General features: G+C 43.5%; 1 protein-coding gene across 2 annotated transcripts in view; it reads left to right on the forward strand.

Annotated features, from left to right (window-relative positions):
- Window positions 1-23700, forward strand: part of LOC140725772 (polyhomeotic-like protein 3) — a 163520-nt gene that overhangs the window by 48757 nt on the left and 91063 nt on the right. For both annotated transcript variants that reach the window (XM_073041658.1, XM_073041659.1), the window contains exons 4-5: window positions 14813-14971; window positions 20479-20541. In XM_073041658.1, coding sequence (XP_072897759.1) covers window positions 14813-14971; window positions 20479-20541 — 222 coding nt within the window. The remainder of the gene's footprint in view (window positions 1-14812; window positions 14972-20478; window positions 20542-23700) is intronic.

Below are 23700 nucleotides of genomic sequence, written 5' to 3' on the forward strand. Positions count from 1 at the left end.
TGTGTGAGAATGCTATCCTTGGATTACAGTTCAGCATTCAACACCAGGATTCCCTCCAGGCTTCACGAGAAGCTCAGAGACCTTGGCCTTCACCCTGCCTTGTGCAGCTGGATTCTGGACTTCTTGTCAGATTGCCGGCAGGCACTAAGAGTAGGCTCCCTTGCCTCCAGCCCTCTGACCCTCAACACAGGAGCCCCTCAGGGCTGTCCTAAGCCCACATCTTTACTCTCTGCATACCCATGACTTTGTTACCACTTACAGCTCCAATCTACTAATTAAATTTGCTGACGATACTACTGATGCACCATCAATAACTCACTCTGAGACGTAAGAAGCGAGGTATCGGCTTTTATTGACTGGAAGAATGAACAACACTACATCCTGGGGAATGAGGCTGGGCAACAGGCCTCAGTCGCCTTTATACAGGGGTCTGTGGGAGGAGCCACAGGAGCAGTCAGCAGGGGTCTGTGAGAGGAGCCAAAGGAGCAGTCCAGACAGGTATATGTAGTTCACTACAACTACATTGTTTGGCCTAATCTCAAATAATAAGGAGGCAGCCTACAGAGAAGAAGTCATCACCCTGACACAGTGGTGTCAAGAAAACAACCTCTCCCTCAGTGTCGCAGAAACAAAGGAGCTGGTTGTGGACTACGGGAGGAATGGAAACAGGCTAACCCCTGTTAACATCAATGGATCTAGGGTTGAGAGGGTGAACAGCTTTAAGTTCTTTGGCATACATATGGCCTTACGTTGTCTGTACATACCGGTTGTATGGTGGAAAAAAGCACAACAGTGCTTCTTTCACCTCAGATGGTTGAAGAAGATTGGCATGAGTCCCCAAATCCCAAGTACTCTCTATAGGGGCACAGTTGAGAGCATCTTAACTGGCTGCGTCACTGCCTGATATGGGAACTGTATTTCCCTCAATCGCAGGACTCTGCAGAGTGGTGCGGACAGCCCAGCGTATCTACAGATGTGAACTTCCCACTGTTCATTACATTTACAGAGACAGGTGCATAAAAAGGGCCCAAAGGATCATTGGGGACCCGAGTCACCCCAACCACAAACTGTTCCGGCTGCTACCAACTGGGAAATGGTACTGCAGCATTAAAGCCAGGACCAACAGGCTCTGGGAAAGCTTCTTCCATGAGCCCATCTTACTGATTAATTTATGCTGATACAATTGTATTTCTATGCTATATTGACTATCTTGTTATACATACTATTTATTACTAATTATTACAAATTGTGCAATGCACATTTAGACAGAGACATAACGTAAACGAAAAAACTGTCCACTGACATCTTCTATAAACTCACTGACTCCCATAACTACCTTGATTATACCTCTTCCCACCCTGCCAAATGTAAAAATGCTATTCCCTATTCCCAGTTCCTCTGTCTCCGCTGCATCTGCTCCCAGGATGAGGCTTTCTGTTCCAGGACATCTCAAATGTCCTCTTTCTTTAAGAATCGTGGTTTCCCTTCTGGCGTCATCAATGATGCCCTCACCTGCATCTCCTCCATTTCCCGCACTTCGGCCGTCACCACAACCGGGACCATGTTCCCCTTGTCCTCACCTACCACCCCACCAGCCTCCGGATCTAGCATATTATCCTCCGCAACTTCCGTCACCTTCAACAGGACCCCACCACTAAGCACATCTTACCCTCCCTACCCCTCTCAGCTTTTCGCAGGGATCATTCCTTCCACGACTGCCTGGTCCACACGTCCCTCCTGACAGATCTCCCACCTGGTACTTATCCCTGCAAGCGTAAGTGCTACACCTGTCCCTACACCTCCTCTCTTACCACTATTCTGGGCCCCAACAGTCCTTCCAGGTGAGGCAACACTTCACTTGTGAGTCTGTTGGGGTAATCTATTGCATCCGGTGCTCCTGGTGTGGCCTCCTCTACGTCGGCGAGACCCAACGCAGATAGGGGGACAACTTCGTCGAGCACCTCCGCCACCTTCGTCAGCCACAACAGACAGGATCTCCCAGTTGCCACCCACTTCAACTCTCCTTCACATTCCCATTCGGATATGTCCATACATGGCCTCCTCTACTGCCATGATGAGACCAAACTCAGGTTGGAGGAGCAACGCCTCATATATCGTCTGGGTAGTCTCCAGCCCTTCAGTATGAACATCGAATTCTCCAACTTCCGGTAATTCTCTCCCTCTCCCTTCCCCCATCACACTTTCGCTGTACCTCTTCTTCTAGCTGCCTATCACCTCTCTCATGATTCTGCCTTCTTCTACTACCCATAGTGCTTTCCCCTTAGATTCCTTCTTCACCTCTCCTGCCTATCCCCTCCCTGCTTCCCCTCCCCCCCCCCACCTTCTTTACAGGGCCCTTGCCCCCTTCTTCTTCAGTCCTGACAAAGGGTCTTGGCCCGAAACATTGCTTGTTTCAATGGATGCTGCTCGACCTGCTGAGTTCATCCAACTTGTTTGTACTTGTTGATTTGACCACAGCATCTGCAGTGTACTTTGTGTTTACGTAAAGATTTTTACTCCTCATGTATGTGAAGGATGTAAGAAATAAAGTCAATTCAGTTCAATTCCTAGCTTCCTATGTGATATGCTACTAAGTATGCAAGCCAGGGCAATGGAATATGGAGAGCATACTGTTGCCCATGCAACAGGCTCCCCCTCTCTATGTAGCTGATGAAGCCAAAGGAACGGCAGAGATGACATTTTGCACCAGCAGCGTCACAGCCATTGCCAGTCAGCATTGAACTCAGTGTCAGAATCAGAATTAGGTTTATTATCACCAGCATGTGATGTGAAATTTGTTAAATTAGCAGCAGCAGTTCAATGTAATACATAATACAGAAGAGGAAAACAAAGCAAAAAACAATAGTAAATAAATAAATTGAATAGATTAAAAAACGTGCAAAAAACAGAAATACTGTATATTAAAAGTGAGGTGGTGTCCAAGGGTTCAATGACCATTTAGGAATCAGATGGCAGAGGTGAAGAAGTTGTTTCTTCCTGAATTGCTGAGTGTGTGCCTTCAGGCTTTTGTACCTCCTACCTGATGGTAACAGTGAGAAAAGGGCATGCCCTGGGTGCTGGAGGTCCTTAAGAATGGATGCTGCCTTTCGGAGACACCGCTCCCTGAAGATGTCCTGGGTACTTTGTAGGCTGGTACCCAAGATGGAGCTGACTAGATTTACAACCCTCTGCAGCTAATTTCGGTCCTGTGTAGTAGTCCCCCCCCCCCCCCCCATACCAGACAGTGATGCAGCCTCTCAGAATGCTCTCTACGGTACATCTATAGAAGTTTTTGAGTGTATTTGTTGACATGCCAAATCTCTTCACACTCCTAATGAAGTATAGCCACTGTCTTGCCTTCTTTATAAGTACATCGGTATGTTGGGACCAGGTTAGATCCTAAGAGATGTTGACACCCTGGAACTTGAGACTGCTTACTCTCTCCACTTCTGATCCTTCTATGAGGATTGGTATGTGTTCTTTCGTCTTACCCTTCCTGCAGTCCACAATCAGCTCTTCGTATTACAGACATTGAGTGCCAGGTCATTGCTGTGGCACCACTCCACTAGTAGGCATATCTCACTCCTGTACGCCCTCTCATCAACACCTGAGGTTCTACCAACAATGGTTCTATCATCAGCAAATTTATAGATGGTATTTGAGCTGTGCTTAGCCACACAGTCATTTGTATATAGAGAGTAGAGCAGTGGGCTAAGCACACACCCCTGAGGTGCGCCAGTGTTGATCGTCAGCAAGGAGGATATGTTATCACCAGTCCGCACAGATTGTGGTCTTCTGGTTAGGAAGTCAAGGATCCAATTGCAGAGGGAGGTACAGAGACCAGGTTCTGCAACTTCTCAATCAGGATTGTGGGAGTGATGGTATTAAATGCTGAGCTATAGTCGATGAACAACATCCTGACATAGGTGCTTGTGTTGTCCAGGTGGTCTAAAGCCGTGTGAAGAGCCATTGAGATTGCGTCTACCCTTGACCTATTGTGGCAGTAGGCAAATTGCAATGGGTCCAGGACCTTGCTGAGGCAGGAGTTCAGTCTAGTCATATACAGCCTCTGAAAACATTTCATCACTGTCGATGTGAGTGCTACTGGGTGATACTCATTAAGGCAGCTCACATTATTCTTCTTAGGCACTGGTGTAATTGTTGCCTTTTTGAAGCAAGTGGGAACTTCTGCCCATAGCAGTGAGAGGTTGAAAATATCCTTGAATACCGCCGCTAATTAGTTGGCACAGGTTTTCAGAGCCTTACCAGATACTCCATCTGCCTTGCGAGGGTTTACTCTCTTTAAAGACAGCCTAACATCGGCCTCTGAGACAGAGATCACAGGGTCATCAGGTGCAGCAGGGATCTTCACAGCTGTAGTTGTGTTCTCCCTTTCAAAGCGTGCATAGAAGGCGTTGTGTTCATCTGGTAGTGAAGTATCACTGCCATTCATGCTACTGTAGGAAGTAATGTCTTGTAAACCCTGCCAGAGTTGCTGTGCATCCGATGTCACCTTTAACCTCATTAAAAATTGTCTCTTCGCCCTTGAAAGAGCCCTCTGCAGATCATTCCTGGTTTTCTAGTACAGGCCTGGACTGTGGGACTACAGCTCCAAATTTTTCCTGGGGTGAACTCCTGAAGCCTTCCCCATCAGTGCGTAAAGCCACAAGGCAGCAGAGGTTTAAGATCAGAGTTTCACTTCTCCTAAATGAGCTACCAACCACAGCTGATGAGCCCTATCTACTTGAAGCAACTCGTTTTAAGGCACCAGTAATCTGCCTTTGCCCCTTCTACTGTCAGTAGAAATGTTTACACCAGGCTTAGTAGCTAAGCCACATGGGAATGCCAGGAGCTGTTCTTGGTTGTCAGAGGCTATTTGAGATGCACACCATTGGGAGCGTTTAATAGGTAGTGGGAGCTTATCCATCACCACTTCCCCCCTGGCTATGACAATCTTAAGGAACCATTAGGTAAACAACATTCAGAAGAAAACCATAAATTAATATAAATTATATAGAAAAGAACAAACTTCTGCAAATGCACAGTGGAGAGAATCCTGACCGGTTGCATTACTGCCTAGTATGGGAACATTAATATGCACAAATTGAAAAGGCTACAGTAAGTGGTGGATACAGCCCAATCATCACAGGCAAAGGCCTCTCCACCATAGAGTAGACCTACAAGGAAGCAGCATCTATCAAAAAGGACCCCCACCATCCAGGCAGTGCTAACTTCGCTACTGCCTTTAGACAGTACACACAGGAGCCTTAGGTTCCACACCACTACATTTATAAGACCATAAGGTATAGGAGCAGAATTAGGCCACTTGGCCCATCGAGTCTGTTCCGCCATTTAGGAACAGTTCTCACCCTACAACCATAAGGCTTCTGAACCAGTGTATATAACTTTACTCACCTCAACAATCAACTGATTCCACAACCTTTGAACTGTTACGTATCCCGTAACTGGGTCACTAACCAGCAAAGATAGAGAGGTCCGTTGAAGTCTGATGGTACTATTTTTAACAGTATTTATTGATAAAAATACACAAAAATAATATCAATGCAACCATACAGATAATGTACGTCGTCAATACTAAATCTAAAAGTGCGGGTATAATAATAATCAATAAGAAATAACTCTATCGTTGTCTAGGGGATAATGTATTGTCCGATGGAAATATAAAAGCCACTCAAGTTCATTCAAGCTGCAGGCTGCAGCCTTTGGTTGGAGTCAAGAGAGAGAGTTTAAACTTGCCCATTCCTTTTATGATGTCAATCTTTCGAGAGTCATTGGGGCTGATTTCTCCTTTGTGTTAGCTAAAGCCGTTCTTCCGTGGCAAGGCCCACCAATTCCGAGGCAAATGGAAAAGGACGCACGTGGACTTTCCACCGGCTTTCGCTATTTCGCTGTTACAGGATTTCTAGCGTTTCTTCTGGTGCGTCTGAAGGGGCCGTTCCCCAGACCCTCTTTTATCCCCACTCACGGGGTCTCAGATGTCCATCAGGGTGGAATGATGCCATCCCCCAACCAGCCCACGTTGCCTGAGGGCTTCCACAAAGCACAGTACTCAATACACAATTCCATCTCCCAGAGACAATGGCCGTTTCCCAGAGACAATGGCCGTTTCCCGTAGCTTTGTATCGCCGAGGGGCCAAGACATTCCAAACGTCTCTCTTTAATTTCCTGGGTCTCCTGACCTGAATTAATAGTGGTCTTGCGATTCTCAAAAAGGAGGGGGCTACTTTGGGACCCTTCGACCCCTCAGAGTTGGGCACAGGCGTAACAGAACTCACTTTCAAGTTCGCTACAATTCATGTTCACAGTATTAATTATTTTTACTTTATTTGCACAGTTTGTCTTTTCCACATTGGTTGTTTGTCAGTCATTATTCAGTGGCCACCTAATAAAGTTTGTTCATGGTTTTCTGCTGCTGTAGCCCATCCACTTCAAGGTTGTAATGCGTGGTTATTTGATTTTTTTGTTGCTTTCCTGTCAGCTTTAATTGGTCTGACCATTCTCCTCTGACCTCTCTCAATAACAAGGCATCTTCACCCACAGAACTGTCACTCACAGGATGTTTTATGTTTTTTTTCTGCTGTTATCTGTAAACTCTAGAGACTGTTGTGTGTGAAAATCCCAGATGCTCGGCAGTTTCTGAGATATTAAAACCACCCCATCTGGCACCAACAATCATCCCATGGTCAAATCACATTTCCTCCCCATTGTGATGTTTGATCTGAACAATAACTGAACCTCTTGGCCATATCTGCATGGTTTTATGCACTGAGTTGCTGCCACATGATCGGCTGTTAGATATTTGCATCAACAAGCAGGTGTGCAAGTGTATTTAGTAAAGTGGCCACTGAGTGAATATGTACTTTAATTATGAATTAACTTTGACTCTGACTTGAAATTGGATCAAAAATACTAATCCCATTGTAGTGCAAAGCTTCAATACTAAGCTTGCTGCATGGGAACATGCACTGTGGTTTGATATGTTTTAAGTGAAAGGAAAGGGTGCAGGAAAAATGTAAAATAATAAACAGTTTCAGGCAGAAATTGGAGAAATAGTCCTACTTTGTTCTGGAGTGGAAGTTAAATGTTCTCCTGAAAGGAAAATAGAAAAAAAGTAAATTAATACCTAGGTCATTGGGCTTGGCTTGCAATGAAAGAATTGCATTACCTGTTTCCATGACAGTGTCTCCGTCATTACACTGCTGCCACTGTTAATGGGGCTGGTTTCTGTCTTCCCTCTCAGAAGCAGTGGCTCACTCCCCCTGTGGGAAATAAACAGTGTCTTGGAAGTACTTCATCTTCCGTGGCACCTCTACAGTGGAAATGATGTGTCTGTGGGGTGGGGGGGGGGGGAGTGATGGATCAAACTAGAGGAAATCATTGTAAAATCATTGGACGTGATGGTAGTATAGCAGTGAACGTGATGCTATTAGAGCTTGGGGCAACAGAGTTGATGTTCAGTTCTGGTGTCATCTGTGAGAAATTTGTATGTCCTCCCGTGTCTATGTGGGTTTTCCCTGCATGCTCCTGTTTCTTCCCACAGTCCACAGGTTAATGGGTCATTGTGAATTATCCTGTGATTTGGCTCATGTTAAATAGGTGGATTGCTGGGCTGCATGGCTCGTTGGGTCAGAAAGGCCTGTTCTGCACTGTATCTCTAAATAAATAAAATAAAAATTGAATTCTCGCCATTTTGAGCCTTTAGGCTCTTGTCTTTTCTGTTCCTTCCTGCTGTAGAAGCACAGTTGCTGCTGCTGTCTGATGCACGAGAGAAAAGAAAGAGTTCAGGAACAGTTGTTATCCTTTAACCATCAGGCTCCTGAATATTACTTGTTTTTGTTTTGTATTCTTTTGCACATTGGTTGTTTGTTCCGTCTTTGTGTATAGTTTTTCATTGATCCTATTGTGTTTCTCAACATACACTGTGATTGTTTCCAAGAAAATAAATCCTAGGTGATAACTGGTGACATATATAGAGTGTGAGTGTGTGAGATATATACACACATTTAAAGAACAAAAACTAATTGAGAAAATGGCCAGAGTTCCCTATATGTATTTGGGTCACTATGCCGCTTAATTGGGAAAGGAGACTTGTCAAACAGTTTCTAAGTAGCGTCTGTCACATGCATTTATGCGACTGTTAGACTCTACACCGTACTTACAGTGATAAGTTTTCAAATAGGGTCAGTTACATGTATTTCTGCTTAAAAAAACAGTGATTTTTGTCACTGATAGTTGACTAGAAATAAGCAGGAAGATAGTTCAGAACTGTTTTGCTCACTGTGGTTTCAAACATACAAGCTTGGAGATGCCAGAAATGGCCGGAGGTTCAGCAAGTTAGGAACTATGAAGAATATTAAGGTATCACTAATCATCTTGAATGTTACAATGAACATGAAAATTTGGAGGACGCAATCATCAAAATCATTGTATAGAGAGACTCTTATCTACACTAGGTGTCTGCACTGATTTTGTTCATTTACAATCAATAAAAAGAAAACAGCAGCATACACTAGGTGAATTCTTCTGTCAATAACTATTAGGCACTAATACACAGTGTACTGTAGTAGTATTGATGGTGTTCTAATTTGTTCTGTTTTTCTTTTAAATATATAATTTAGCTTAGAGTAGGTTAAAAGGTTGGCACAACATCGTGGACTGTAGGTCCTGTGCTATACTGTTTTATTGCCTATTGAGCTGAAACGTCGACTATCGATTTCTCTCCATAGATGCTGACTGATGAGCTAACTTTCTCCACCATAAAACTACAAGAGATAGGATCAGAATTAGGTCATTCCACCCTTTGAGTCTGCTCTGCCTATTCATCATGGCTGATCCAGTTGTCATCTCAACCCCATCCTCCTGCCTTCTCTCCAAAACCTGGCCAATCAGGAACCTATCAGCCTCTTCCTTAAATACACCCACGGATCTGGCCTCCACAGCTGCCTACGGAAATCTTGTGTATCATCTTGTAATACTACCTTCTGAGTTGCACCAATTTCCATAAGACTATAAGACATGTTGATGTTCAGTCGTTAAGTCGAGTCCAATTCTTTGAGACCTCATGGACCATTTACAGAGGGTTTTCATGGCAAGATATGGAAGTAGATTGCCAGGCCTTTGTTCTGTGCAGATACTGTTGCTGCCCAGTTTGGGACCCGACTGGGTTTGAACTCAGGGTCATCTGCTTTGAAGTTCAGTGCTGATGCCACTATATCACCAGCCAGCCCACTATAAGACATAGGAGCAGAATTTGGTCATTTGGCCCATTAAGTCTGCTGCAACATTCAGTCGTGTTGCCAAATCCACTGCTGTGAACCTAAAAACACAACTATGCCTGAGCTACAACCCTGAAGGAGAATGCAGTTCGGCACCATCTTGACCGACCTGCTCAACCCATACAACTATAGACATATTTTAAACACTAGATTCTGCAGATGCTGGAAATCCAAAACAATACACACAAAATGATGGAGGAATTCAGCATGTCAGGCAGCATCCAAGCACAACATTTCAGGCTGATAACCTTCTTCAGGACTGGAAAGGGGGAAGACACTGGAATAAAAAGGTGGGGTGAGGGGAAGGGGGACTAGTTAGAAGGTGATAGGTGAAGCCAGGTGGGTGAGAAAGGGAAAGGGCTGGAGAGCAAGGAAACTGATTGGAGAGGAAAGTGGACCGTAGGAAAAAGGGAAGGTGGATGTTGTGTTTGCACAGCTACATATCAATTAGTTAAAAGTATGCACACGGTAGATGGCTTTAACTGGTGTATTCACATTGCAGCGAGAGAGAGAGAGAAAACACTGTGCATGAGTAGACAACAGATCAATATGTAGTGCTAAGGGGGAGTCATTGCTCTAAAAGGAATAGATCCATACATTACATTGCCCCCCCCCTTTAGATTAACGCAACATAAAACTGTAAATGTGCCAAACATTCAACTTCCCTTTCATAAACCCATATTCCAAATAAACATGCTTTCGCAGTAACAGTCCATAGCTAATTTATGGGTTCTAAAGGTTCAGTCTTTTTGGTGGCGCTCTGTTTCTTTCAGGCGCCTCTTGACCTGTGGAGTGGCATCTGGTTTGGTAGGTGTCTTGTCAATGATCACATTCTCGTCGTGCCTCTGGACCTTTGGAGTAGCTTTGGGTTTGGTAGGTGTCTTGTCTAAGGCAACATTCTTGGTTTCCCATGTCACATTGCTGTCAGTGACATGATCATCACTGAGAGGTAAGTCCGGTGACTGTAATGTGTCTATCTTGTTGGATGCAATTGCCCCAGGTTGTTCTTCGGTTGAGCATTCAATATCTGGTCCACATGATGTCTCCATGTCTGATCTCCAACATCCACTGTGTACATCAGTGGTCCAGTTCTTATAGCTATCCAGCTGGGTGCTCTTGGTAATCACACGCTAGGACTTTCTGTTCAATCTTGAATCTCCTTGTTGCTTCGCTTGGCAACTGGCTGAAATGCTTATTCTGTACTTCCTTCAGGATGTCTGATTTCAGGAGGTCTATGCGAAGTCTTATGAACAGCATTGCAGGTATTTGATATGTCATCGCTTGAACAGAGTTCTGCGACACATAAAGGAAGATGTCCACCTTGTGCTATAGAGAAATGTCCTGCTTGTCCATCACTTTAATGGACTTCTTGAAGTTTGGATAAATTTTTCAGCTACCCCATTCATTGCTGGGTGGTGAGGAACTGACTTGAAATGTCTGTTGCCATTTTTCTTCATGAACAGTCGGAATTCTTCTGACATGTATTGTGGTCCTTTGTCACTCATAATTTGTTCTGCTAAGCTGTTTCTGATGAAGATTGTTCTCAGAGCAGAGGCAGTCTTCACTGAGGTGGTTGACTTCATTGGTATAACCTCCATTCACTTCATATAAGTATACACAAAAATCAGAAACATGGAGTCCATAAATGGCCCAGCAAAGTCAATCTATATTTTTTGCCATGGGGATGACAACCACTCCCATAGGGTGCACTTTGAACTTTTTGGCAACCTGAACAGCTTTTGGTCAAGTCTTCAACCTGTTTATCTATTCCTGGCTACCACACCTAGCTCTGGGTGAAACTCTTCATCTTGACAGTACCTAAGTGTCCTTCATGCAGATTTTCTAACACCCTAGTGTGCTATTTGGAGGGAACCACAACATGAGATCCACACATCAGTGTTCTTTGACATATCGACACTTGATCTTGTCTCATTGAGAACTCTGGAAATAGGATTACTGTGAGCTGGCCATCCTTGCATGGGGATTTCCTAGACTTTTGACAATGTCGGGTCATTCCTTGTTTCCCATTGTATTTCAGAATTTGTTACCGGCAACTGGTCCACCAATGTGGTGTGGAGCACTTCTGCTGGGTCACAGTATGAAGACTTTTCTTCTTCAGTTGCCAAAAATGAAAGATGTGTCAAACCACAGAGTTGCTGTGTTGTTTTGTACCCTTAATATCTATGTCATAAGAGTGGGCTCCTAGGAATAGTGCCCACTGGTGTAACCGAGTTGCAGTCATCACTGGAATTCCCTTCCAGGGATTGAAAATGGACACAAGAAGCTGGTGATCTGTCACAAGCATTTAGCCATAGAGATAGTGGTGGAACTTCGTTATTCCCCACACTAGACTAAGGGCCTCTTTGTTGATCTGTGCATAGTTGCGTTCTGCGCTCATCGGTGATCTCAAAGCAAACACAACCAGGCATTCAGATCCATCTTTCATAATGTGTGACAAAAGAGCTCCAATGCCATAAGGGGATGCATTGCATGCCAGTCTGATGGGCAGGACTGAGTCATAATGGATGAGCAGTTCATCAGATGTTATTAGTGTCTTTGTTTCCTTGAATGCTTTTTCACATCTTTCTGTCCATTCCCACTTTGCTCCTGTCTGTGACAGTGCTTTCATTGGATGCAGCACTGAAACAATGTTTGGGAGAAACTGGTGGTAGTAATTTACGAGGCCCAAGTATGACCTGAGTTGTAACACATTTTCCAGTTTGGGTGCCTGTAACACTGCTTCAGTCTTCTCTTGTGACTTATGTAATAAGCCATGCTTGTCAATGACATGTCCACAGTTTGAGATTTCTTTCTTGAAAAGCTCACATTTCTCTCCCTTTGCATGCAGACCATACTCACTCAGCCTGGTAAGTAATTTACCAAGGTTCTGGAGGTACTCTTCATCATTTTTGTCAGTCACGATGATGTCATCAAAGTAACATTGTGTTCCGGGGCTACCTTGGAGCACTTGGTCCATTGGTCTTTGCCAAATTGCTGGAGCTGATGCGATGCCGAAGAAGAGATTATTATACTGGAGCAGTTCCTTGTGAGTGTTGATTATGAAGAACTTAATGCTTGACTCCTCAAACTCCATTTGCAGATAGGCTTGTGGCAAATAAATCTTTGAAAACCTCTCCCTGCCTGACAAAGATGCAAAAATGTCTTCTATTTGTGGCAGGGGATACTGCACAGTACATAGCACTGGGTTGATGCTTCACCTTGTAATCTCCACATTTGCGAACGGCTCTGGCCTTCCCTTTCTTAATCATTAGGACAACGGGTGTGGCCCCATCGCTCTACTCAACTTTGGAGAAAATTCCAGGTGTCTCTGAGCTCTGAAGTTCAGCACCCACTTTAGGGCTTAGAGCGTAAAGCACTGGATGTGCTTTATGGAATTTTGGTGTTGCTGCCTTTGAGTTTTCCAATACCCTCTGAAACACCTTCTCATCAGCATTAAGCAGCTGTGACAGTCTCTGGTTAGTGCTTTCCATTTGGGCTGTCGTTACCTGTTGATATCACACTGAGAGCTTTGATTGAGTGCTGGGCTAGCTGGATTTTTCTCAACAATCCACGTCTGAAAGGTGCAGGCCCTCCACCTTCAAAAATATATAAAGCTCTAACTGCTGAGTTTGTACTCCAAGTGTCCCATTTACCTTCAATTTGCCCTTGGCAGATACTTTTCATCTGTGTAGGTCTTTAGCATCATTGAGGTCTTCTCTAATGAAAACAGAGTAATTGTAGTCAGCCGCTGAAATGATAGATAAAGCTGACCCTGAGTCCGGTTCCATTTTCAGTTTTATACCAGCCACATCTATTCTGATCCATATGATTTTGTGATCTGCTTCAGTACTACTATGCAATTCAAGGCATGACAGTTCACCTTTGTCAGACTCTCTGTTGTCCGATTCTGTTTTACATTCGGTAACATTATGTATTTGCTTAGTTTTGAATTTGAGATTTCATCCGGCTGTGCTTTTTGTCTGCCTTGCCCATTCTCTCTGTGACCTTGTCTGTGACACTTTCTGCAGACTTTTTTTTTGAACTTACAGTCATTTGCATCATGGGAGGATTTCCCACATTGATAACATTTTTGGCTTTTTGCACGATTCAGGGACATTTTGTGCATTTCACATTCTAACCTCTTTTTCTGTAGTTCTGCTGCAGCCTTTGCTGCAGTCTCATGCCACAAGCTAAGAAGTGTAGGGGCTTTCTTTTGCTCCTCCACGTTGTTCACATTATAATACAGATCAATCCTCTCAATATACGATTCCCAGTCTTCATTAGTGCTATCAAATTTGTCAACTTTCCCAACTGAAGCCAGTTTTCACTTTATATTCAGCATATCTTTCACTGTTACTATACACTGTACTCACGCCTTTGTTAGCATCTATGAAGGCCTTCTCTGTACTGCTTACCTCTCACCGTTTCATGCCGTAACTGTTGGTGCACTTTGTGATATTTTCTCCATTCAGGTTTGTACTTGTCACTAATTGTTGTGTCTCTGCACATCTACAATCAATCCTTTGCCTCCATAGATGCTGCCTGTCCAGTGGTTTGTTTTTAGCCCATTTCATCTGTGTTGGCCAAATAAAAAGGGCCTCCAATCACACTCTCACACTCTGGATCCATTGCCTAGAGGGTTTGGACACTTTCAGTGCACTGAATGTTTGATTCAATTGGCTGTTGGCTAGTGTGTTCTTCACCTTCATGTAAAACGTTAATCATTTCCTTGATTGGAACTACCTGAGTGGGTACCATTTTTGGCATGGAATGGAGGGGCCAAAGAGCCTGCATTCATGCTATATTGCTCTATGACTCTGACTCTAATCTTTTTACCATTACATAGAACAAAATAAACTAAGATTTTGTTAAGTCTTTGAAATTACTACAGACCTCTGGCTTGGTTCTTGCACTTTCTGTTAAGGAAAATAGATCAGTATTGCCAAGCATATGTTACCAAAGATTCTTGCAAATTTCTATACACATACTGTGGCATTCTGCATCTCCGCCCTGGTACGGAAGCTCCTGATGGGGCGGCATGGTAGAGTAGTGGTTAGCACCAGTGACCCATGTTCAATTCCTGCTGCTGCCTGTAAGGAGTTTGTACATTCTCTCCATGACTATGTGGGTTTCCACTGGATGCTCCAGTTTCCATCCACAGTCCAAAGATGTACCAGTTGATAGGTTGATTAGTCATTATAAATAGTCCTGTGATTTGGCTAGGATTCAATCGGGATTGCTTATAAATATTTATTTATTTAATCGGCTGCAGTGCGGAACAAAGGGTTGGAAGGGCCTATTCCACACCGCAGCCAAATAAATAAATAAATAAACAAACAAACAAACAAACAAACAAACAAACAAATAAACAGCATTGCAAGAGACTAAAGAGGGTTGTAGATGCAGCCAGCTCCATTGCACATACAACCCTCCCCACCATCGAGGTTATCTTTAAGATAGTGTGATCTCGGACGCAGCATTCCATTTAAAGTCTGACTGTGTCTCACTCACTTTAGGTGATCCAGCAAGCTCTTCATCGACAGCCCAGCACTGCAGCGCAGTACTTACAGCAGATGTATGCAGCACAGCAACAGCATTTAATGCTTCAGACGGCAGCATTGCAGCAGCAGCACCTCAGCAGCACCCAGCTCCAGAGCCTGGCAGCCGTCCAGCAGGTGAGGCACCCCCAGATCAGGGGCCAACATAGTGGAAGGGATGGTGGGAGACGGGAGATAAGAACTGGACTCTCCTTCTGGGGGTGGAGTATATGTTCAGATGTCTTGGGCAGACAACAGTTAGACAGCCCCCGTGCAACCATATTCATTGAGACATATGAAACACCCAGGTTAAGATTTTTACTGCTGTGCTGTAGGTATTTCATTTTAGCAGTTCTTTAAGAGCAGTCTGTCCTGCATCAGCATGTTTGGCTTTGAGCTACAGATAAGGGACTATGTTGTTCAACTTTGGAATATTGAGTCATCCAATCAGGATGGTGGAACTGGGAGAAGGTTCTAGAGAATGCTGGGCGGAGAGGTTTTAGTGACAGGCACTGGTGTGGGACGAAGTCTTTTTGGTGGGAGTTGGGAGAAGACAGGATGGAAGATGGCTGACAATGCCATCCCTGTTACACAAGGTGCTTTGTACAGATGAATGGCTTCAAGGAGGAAGGACCAGTACTCCTGAGGGGGAGTCTGTTTGTTCAAGATGGATTTCAAGCGACATTTGGAAGGTGGTATCTGCAGACCGTGGGCCCAGTGCATGAGTTAAAAACAACTTCAAGATGAGCTCCAGCCTATGTGCACTTTTGGACTGGGTTAACTGTAATGGGCCCTTTTTATATTTTTTCCTTTCTTTTTCCTACTAACTGTTTGATAAAGCTGAAATTTGCAATGTACAATCTGTTATTTCTTGTCGAAGATTAATTGCAAGTGGGCAGCATTTACACAGTATTCGCTCAGATTGGAGTGCAGGTAGTCAAGACATTCTGGCTCACTTGATCTCATGGGACCCAAGTCATATCGATCCTACACGCCCGGAGTTCATTGGCTTGTTAGCGAGGGGCTAAACAGCCTTGTTTCTAGAGATGACTGATAAAAATGGGTTTAATATACATTAGTCTATAAGGCACAGGAGCAGAATTAGGCTATTGTGCCCATCGAGTCTGCTCTACCCTTCAATCACGGCTGGTTCTCATCCTCATAACCCTTTAACCCCCCCTTTGCCAATTCAGAACCTAAAAGTCTCTACCTTAAATGACTTGGCTTCCAGAGCCCTCCATGACAATGGATTCCACAGATTCACCACTCTCTGGCTAAAGAAATTCCTCCTCATCTCTATTCTAAAGGACATCCCCTCTATTCTGAGGCTGTGCCCTCTGGTTCGAGATTCTCCCACTATAGGAAACATCTTTTCCACATCCACTCTGTCAGGGCCTTTCAGGAATTGGTAGTTTTTGACAAGATCCCCTCTTACTTCTGAGCTCTATTGAGTATCGGTTCAGAGATGTCAAATGTTCTTGAGGTATGAAGAATTTTTGAGAGAGAATTCGAAGGATGAATTTGTTACAGAGAAGCATAGGAAGGAGGACTGGGAATACACTGGAATTTAGAAGGATGAGAGGGGATCTGATTGAAACAGATAAGATTATTAAGGGATTGGACACACTGGAGGCAGGAAGCATGTTCCCGCTGATGGGTGAGTCCAGAACTAGAGGCCACAGTTTAAGAATAAGGGGTAGGCCATTTAGAACAGAGATGCGGAAAAACTTTTTCACCCAGAGAGTGGTGGATATGTGGAATGCTCTGCCCCAGAAGGCAGTGGAGGCCAAGTCTCTGGATGCATTCGAGAGAGAGTTAGATAGAGCTCTTATAGATAGCAGGGTCAAGGGATATGGGGAGAGGGCAGAAACGGGGTACTGATTGTGTATGATCAGCCATGATCACAGTGAATGGCGGTGCTGGCTAGAAGGGCCAAATGGCCTACTCCTGCACCTACTGTCTATTGTCTATTGACTTTTCAGAGTGTCCTCTCTGCTGTGCCATTCAATACAATCCTGGCCAATCCTCCATTTTAATAACATACTCTTGCTCTCTACACTGGCAAGGATAGAATATATCATCTATCCCTAATTGTCCTTGGGATGAGTCATCTTTTGAGTTTATTGTCATAGGCAATAAACTCCTGTTAACTGCCTGTAAAGCTCCCAACAGTGATTTTAGCCAAAGTGCAAAAAAAATTTGCTGGACGTAACATTAACCAAGACAATCTGGACAACTCAGGTTAAGCAAAGCAGTTGGACAACTTGTCAGCCAAATCAGACTGGAGAACACATTAACCAAAGCAGTTCAGATAACTGATTAACCAAAACAGACCAGGCAACTCATTAACCAAAACACTCCAGACAACTTGTTAACCAAACTATTGGCAACTTGATCACCACCTCTCTCTGGATAACTTGTATAAATGCCATGAAAATTAGCTTTTTGCAACAGCAGAGGCAGTGCACTACGTTACAATCATGACCTGCATAAATTAACATATATTAACATAAATTAGACAACACTTGCAAAATATGCAAAAATGACATAACAACACTGGTGCAAGTTGAGGGAAGTGTACTCTGAGGCAGATTTGTGGTTTTTTAGGTCAGTTTAAGAACCTGATGGCACCGGGGAAGAAGCTGATGTTGAATCTCAAGGTGTGGGTCTTTCAGGTGCCCACATGGATTGATTGATAGTTCACAGATTGGGGCCAATGTTTTGCGAGCCTTAAGGGAGCAATCTGTTGAGACATCCAAGCAGAGGAATGCTTCACATTGGAAAAATATACTTACATCGGTAAGAAGGCTATGAGTGACATGGTAGCGTAGCGGTTAATGTAACAATATCACATCTTGGCGACCTGGTTTCAATTCTGCTGCTGTCTGTGAGGAATTTGTACATTCTCCCAGTGATCACATGGGTTTCCTCTAGGGCTCTGGTTTTCCCTCACATTCCAAAGATGCATAGGTTAGTAGGATTATTGGTCACATGGGTGAATTGGATTGTGTGGTCTCATTGGGCTGGAAGGGCCTGTTACTATGATGTATCTCTAAATAAATAAAATTATTGCCCATCCCTCAGAGCATCTGGTGGGAAGGGAATTCCAGGATTAGACCATGCGATACATAATTAGGCCATTAGGCCCATTGAGTCTGCTCCACCATTCCATCATGGAATTATCCCTCTCAGTCCCATTCCCCTGCCTTCTCCCCATTACCTTTGATGCCCAAATTAATCAAGAACCTGTCAATCTCCGCTTTAAATATACCCAAATAGTTGGCCTCTGCAGCTCTCTATAGTAATAAATTCCACAGTTTCACCACCCACTGGCTAAATAAATTCCTCCTCATCTCTGTTTAAAAGGGATGCCCTTCTATTCTGAGTCTTTACCATCTGCTTCTAGACTCCCTCACTATAAGAAATATCCTCAGCGCATTCACCCTGGATTAGATTTCCAGCAGCAAGAAAGGATCTTTTTCTAATTCAGGACTGTGTTGGAATTGGCAGAGAGTTTGTAGTCAGTATCGTTCCCTTGCACGTCATGCCCTTGTTCTTTGACATGGCTTGGGACTGGAGTTTGTGAGGTGATGACTGGAAAATCTTGGTGATGTTGCTGCAGTGGTTTTGTAGCGTCATAGGCCTTTCAGCCTACTGAATCCACACCAACCATCCAGAACCCACTTACATGTATTTCATTTTATTCCCCCCAGCATCATGTTGGGCACTGGTGTGGAGGGAGGGGCTGATTAAGATGTTTGGGTGCAGGTCGATGGTACTCGGCATGGGCTAGCTGGGGCAAAGGGCCTGTTTCTGTGTTACACTTTTCTATGACACTGTGTCTAACATAGTAAGATAAGATAGTAACAATGATATAATAACGTGAAGAAAGGAGATGATTGGCCACAGAGAATAGAAACATGACCTTTGAGCCAAACTAATCCATGCCAACCAAGATGCCCTTCTAAGTGAGACCAATTTGCCAGCATTTGTCCCATATCCTTTTTTGAATCTTTCCTATTCAGTTATCTGCCTTTCAAAAGTTTTTATTATTTATTTAATGAGATCTGCATGGAATAGGCCCTTCCAGCCCCTTGATCGACGCCATCCAGCAATCCCATGATTTAATCCCAGCCTAATCATGGGAAAATTTACAATCACCAATTAACCTACCAACCAGTATGTCTTTGGACCGTGGAAGCGTTGTGCTACCACCACCCCACTGTAGCGTAGTTGTAGAGGCAAGTACAGGGTGTTGTTGTGTCTGCCTCCACCACTTCCGCTGGCAGCTCATTCCATGTAGGTACCGCTCTCTATGTAATAAAGAAAAATGTCCTGTAAGTTCCCTTTCAATCTTTCCCATCTCGCCTTAAACCTATACCCTCTCATTCTTGACTCCCCAATCTTGGAGAATGATTGTGTGCATTCACCTGATCTATGCCCCTCATGATTTTGTACACCTCCTTAAGACCACTGCTCAGTCTTCCATGCTCCCAGGAAAAATGTCCTAGCTTGTCCCTTCTCTTTCTGTAACTCAAACCCTTTCATCCTGGCAGTATCCTTGTAAATCTTTTCTGCACCCTTTCCAGTTTACCTTCTTATTGCAGGGTGACCAAGACCGAATATAATACTTCAAGTATATTGCAGAACTGAAACATAACTTCCCAACTTTTATAGTCAGTGCCCTATCTGATGAAGGCCAGCATGCCACCCTGTCTGTTTCAACTTTCAGGGCACTATGTACCTGAACTCCAAGGGCCCTACTGTTCACTATGAACATCCTATCTTGAATTGATTTGAAAGTATGCAATGCTGAGGCTTTATAAGTCATTGGTCAGACCACACAGAGTATTGTGAGCAGTTTTGGACCCCTTTTCTAAGAAAATATGTGCTTACATTGGAGGTGGTGGGGGGGGGGGGGGGTGTCCAGAGGAGGTTTACAAGAAAGATCCCAGGAATAAAAAGGTTAACGTATGAGGAGTTTGATGTCTCTGTGCTTGTACTTGCTGCAGTTTAGAATAATGAGGGGGATCTCATTGAAACCTATTGAATATTGAAAGGCTTAGGCAGAGTGAATATGGAGAGGATGCCTCATATAGTGGGGAAGTCTAGAACCAGAGGACACAGTCTCAAAATATAGAGACGTTCCTTTTAGAACAGAGATGTGGAAGTGTGTCTTTAGCCAGAGGGTGATGTATAGGCCAAGTTATTGGGTATATTTAAGGTGGAAATTGATAGGTTCTTGATTAGTAAGGGCATCAAAGGCTATGGTGAGAAAGCAGGAGAATGGAGTTGAGGGGGATAATAAATCAGCCATGATGGAATGGTGGAACAGACTCAAATGGCCTAATACTGCTCCTATGTTTCCTGGTCTTATGGCCTTTCCAAAACGCAGCACCTCGCACTAATCTGTATTAAACTCCATTTGCTAGTATTCATCCTACTTTCTCAGCTGGTCAAGATAATTAAATTGTGTTCAGTCTTGTTGGTAATACAGTACCTATATATTCCAGCTGAACTTTGAAAATGTATTCATAATGAAGTCTTGGACCTCAGATGCAACACTCTCATAACCAGCGTAAGCTACCAGAGAGCTTTTCCCCACTCTTGTCTGTTTCTAATGATTCTTTATACTGTGCTTTTAGGCCACCGGACGCCAGTCGTCTTCTCCTACAGGGAGCCAGCAATCAAGTGTGTCACAGACTTCTGTAAGTTACAAGTAATCCTCTCGATGTGATAGTATGGATACTGGCACTTCTCATTCTTACCTGTACTCTTTGAGGACACTGTAGCTGGTCCCAACTTGGTTACCTTGACGCTCTGACCCTTGTCAAGTGCTGATGCAAGTCTGTCTGGAAAGCTGGGCTTGAAGAAGGTTTGTTGCCTTGGCAACCAGAGCATTTTAAAAAATCGGTCACTCCCTTTGCAAACAGTGAATGCACAGGCTTTCAACCTGAAACATTGACAATTCCTTTCAAAGTAAATTTATTACCAAAGTACACTTACGTCAACATATACTGCCATGAGATTAATTTTCATGTGGGTATTCATAGTAACCACAAAGAAACACAATAAAATCAATGAAAAACCGCACACAAGACAGACAAATGGCCAGTGTGCAAAAGACAACAAACTGCAAATACAAAAAGAGAAAAAAAACCCACAAAATAATAATAATAAATAAATAAGCAATAAATATCAGGAACATGAGTTGTAGAGTCTTTGAAAGTAAGGCCATAGGTTGTGGAATCAGCTCATTGTTGGGGTGAGTAAAGTTGAGGGAAGTTATCCCTCTGGCTCAAGAGCCAAAACCTGGTGGTGTGAGTCCTGAGGCTCCTTTACCTTCTTCCTGATGGTAGCAGGGAGAAAAGAGCATGTCCTAGGTGATGGGGGTCCCTGATGATGGATACTGTATTCCTGCGACAACGCTCCATGTAAATGTGTACTTTGAGGGGAAGGTTTTACCTGTGATGGAGGAACAGGTAAAGCTTTATGTCCAAGACCTTCTAAGAACTCTAATGAACTTTTGCTCCTAGGCCCTCTTACAGTGCCTAAAAAAAAATTCACTTCCCTTGGAAGTTTTCATGTTTTATTGTTTTACAACCTTGAATCTCAGTGGATTTAGTGTGACTTTTTTGACACTGATCAACAGAAAGTGAAAACATCTCTACAAAGTGATCTAAATTATTTACAAATATAAAACACAAAATAATTGATTACATAAGTATTCACCCCTTTCAAGTCAGTATTTAGTAGATGCACCTCTGGCAGCAATTACAGCCTTGAGTCTATGTGGATAGGTCTCTATCAGCTTTGCACATCTGGACACTGCAATTTTTCCTCTTTACAAAACTGCTCAAGCTGTGTCAGATTGCTTGGGGACCATGACTGAACAACCCCTTTCAAGTCCAGTCTCAAGTTCTCAATTGGATTGAGGTCTGGACTTTGACTTGGCCACTCCAAGACATTAACTTTGTTGTTTTAAGTCATTCTTGTGTAGCTTTGGCTTTATGGTTGGGCCATTGACTTGCTGGAAAACAGTTCTTCTCCCAAGTCGCAGTTCTCTTGCAGACTGCATCAGGTTTCCCTCTACCTTCACAAGCTTCCCAGGGCCTGCTGCAGTGAAGTATCCCTACAGCATGATACAGCCACCACCATGCTTCACAGCAGGAATGGTGTGTTTTTAATGATGTGCTGTGTTTGGCTTATACCAAACATAGCGTTAAGTCTAATGACCAAAAAGTTAAATTTTGGTTTCATCAGACCATAGAATCTTCTTCCAGCTGACTTGAGTGTCTCTAAAATGCCTTCTGGCAAACTCTAGCTGAGATTTCATGTGAGTTATTTTTCAACAGTGACTTTTCCCATTGCCACTCTCCCATGAAGCTGCGACTGTTGAAGCATCCAAGCAACAGTTATTATATATGCAGTCTTTCCATCTCAGCCACTGAAATTTGTAACTCCTCCATAGTTGTCTTGGTGGCTTCCCTTGCTAGTCCTCCTCTTGCACTGTCACTCAGTTTTTGAGGACGGCCTGCTCTAGGCAGATTTACAGCTGTGCCATATACTTTCCATTTCTTGATGATTGACTAAATACAACCCTGACATTCATTTTCTTGCAGGCATTCACAGTAAATACAAAGAAACACAATAGAATCAATGAAAAACACAAAGGTAGACAATCAACCAATATGCAAAAAACAAGAAATCGTGCAAGTACAAGAAAGGAAAAAATACAATATAATAAATGGGTAAATAAAACATATTGAGAACATGAGTGATAGAGTCCTTGAAAGTGAGTTCATAGGTTATAGAATCAGTTCAGAAATTTTAAATGACATTCCAAATCTTCACAAGCTTCAAAGAAAGTAGCGGTGCTGCAGTGCCTTCTTTGTGATGGAATTTACATGCTGGGCCATGGACAGAGCCTCTGAAATGATTACACCGAGGAATTTAAGGTTACTGACCCTCGCCACCTCCGATCTCCTACATCATGGACCTCTGGTTTCCTCCTCCTATAGTTAATAATCAGCTCTTTGATTTTGATGTCTTTGAGTTTTTGGAGCACCATTCAGCCAAATTTTCAATCTTCCTATGTGCTGATTCGTCACCACCTCTGATTTGGCCAATGCCAGTGGTGTCGTCAGCAAACTTAAACATGGCATTGGAGCTGTGCTTAGTATAACTAAGGATTTTATAGGAACAGTATTTCTGGAGTGAAATGGACAGGAGATGTTCACCACCAAATTGAACAGTTCATAGGAAGTGACCTTGCCTGTGGTTTTAACAGAATCAAAGTTCATGTTCGAAGTATATTTATTATCAAAGTATGTATACCATATACAACCTTGAGATTCATCTTCTTGCAGGCCACCACAAAAAAAAAACACAATGGAACCCACTAAAAAACACGCACAACAAAGACTGTCAAACACCCAAAGTGTGAAAAAAGAACGAATCGTGCAAACCATTAAAAAAAAACAAATAACACACAGATCATGAACTGCAAAGTCCCCAGCCGCAGAGCCAGTTCATTGCTGCAGACAGTCTAGGATCCCAATGGCTGCAGGCCACAGCCACAGAGCCAGTTCATTGCTGCAGACGGTCCAGGATCCCAGTGGCGACAGGCCACAGCCACAGAGCCAGTTCAGCACTTCAGCCAGTCCAGGAGTCCAGTGATTGCAGGCCACAGCAACATGGCCAGTTCATTGTTCCCTCGTATTTTGACATGATTGCGTTTTCATAGGAAATTTTTAAGTGGCTGCTCCAAACTCTTGTGCTGCCATCTGATGGGAAACTTTGTGAGGACAGGTGGATCACAGAATCACTGGTTAGGTTGGATACTGAAATGTCCTGGTACAGTTTGT

Source organism: Hemitrygon akajei, chromosome 3 (genome assembly GCF_048418815.1).
Source record: "Hemitrygon akajei chromosome 3, sHemAka1.3, whole genome shotgun sequence".
Lineage (NCBI taxonomy): Eukaryota > Metazoa > Chordata > Chondrichthyes > Myliobatiformes > Dasyatidae > Hemitrygon > Hemitrygon akajei.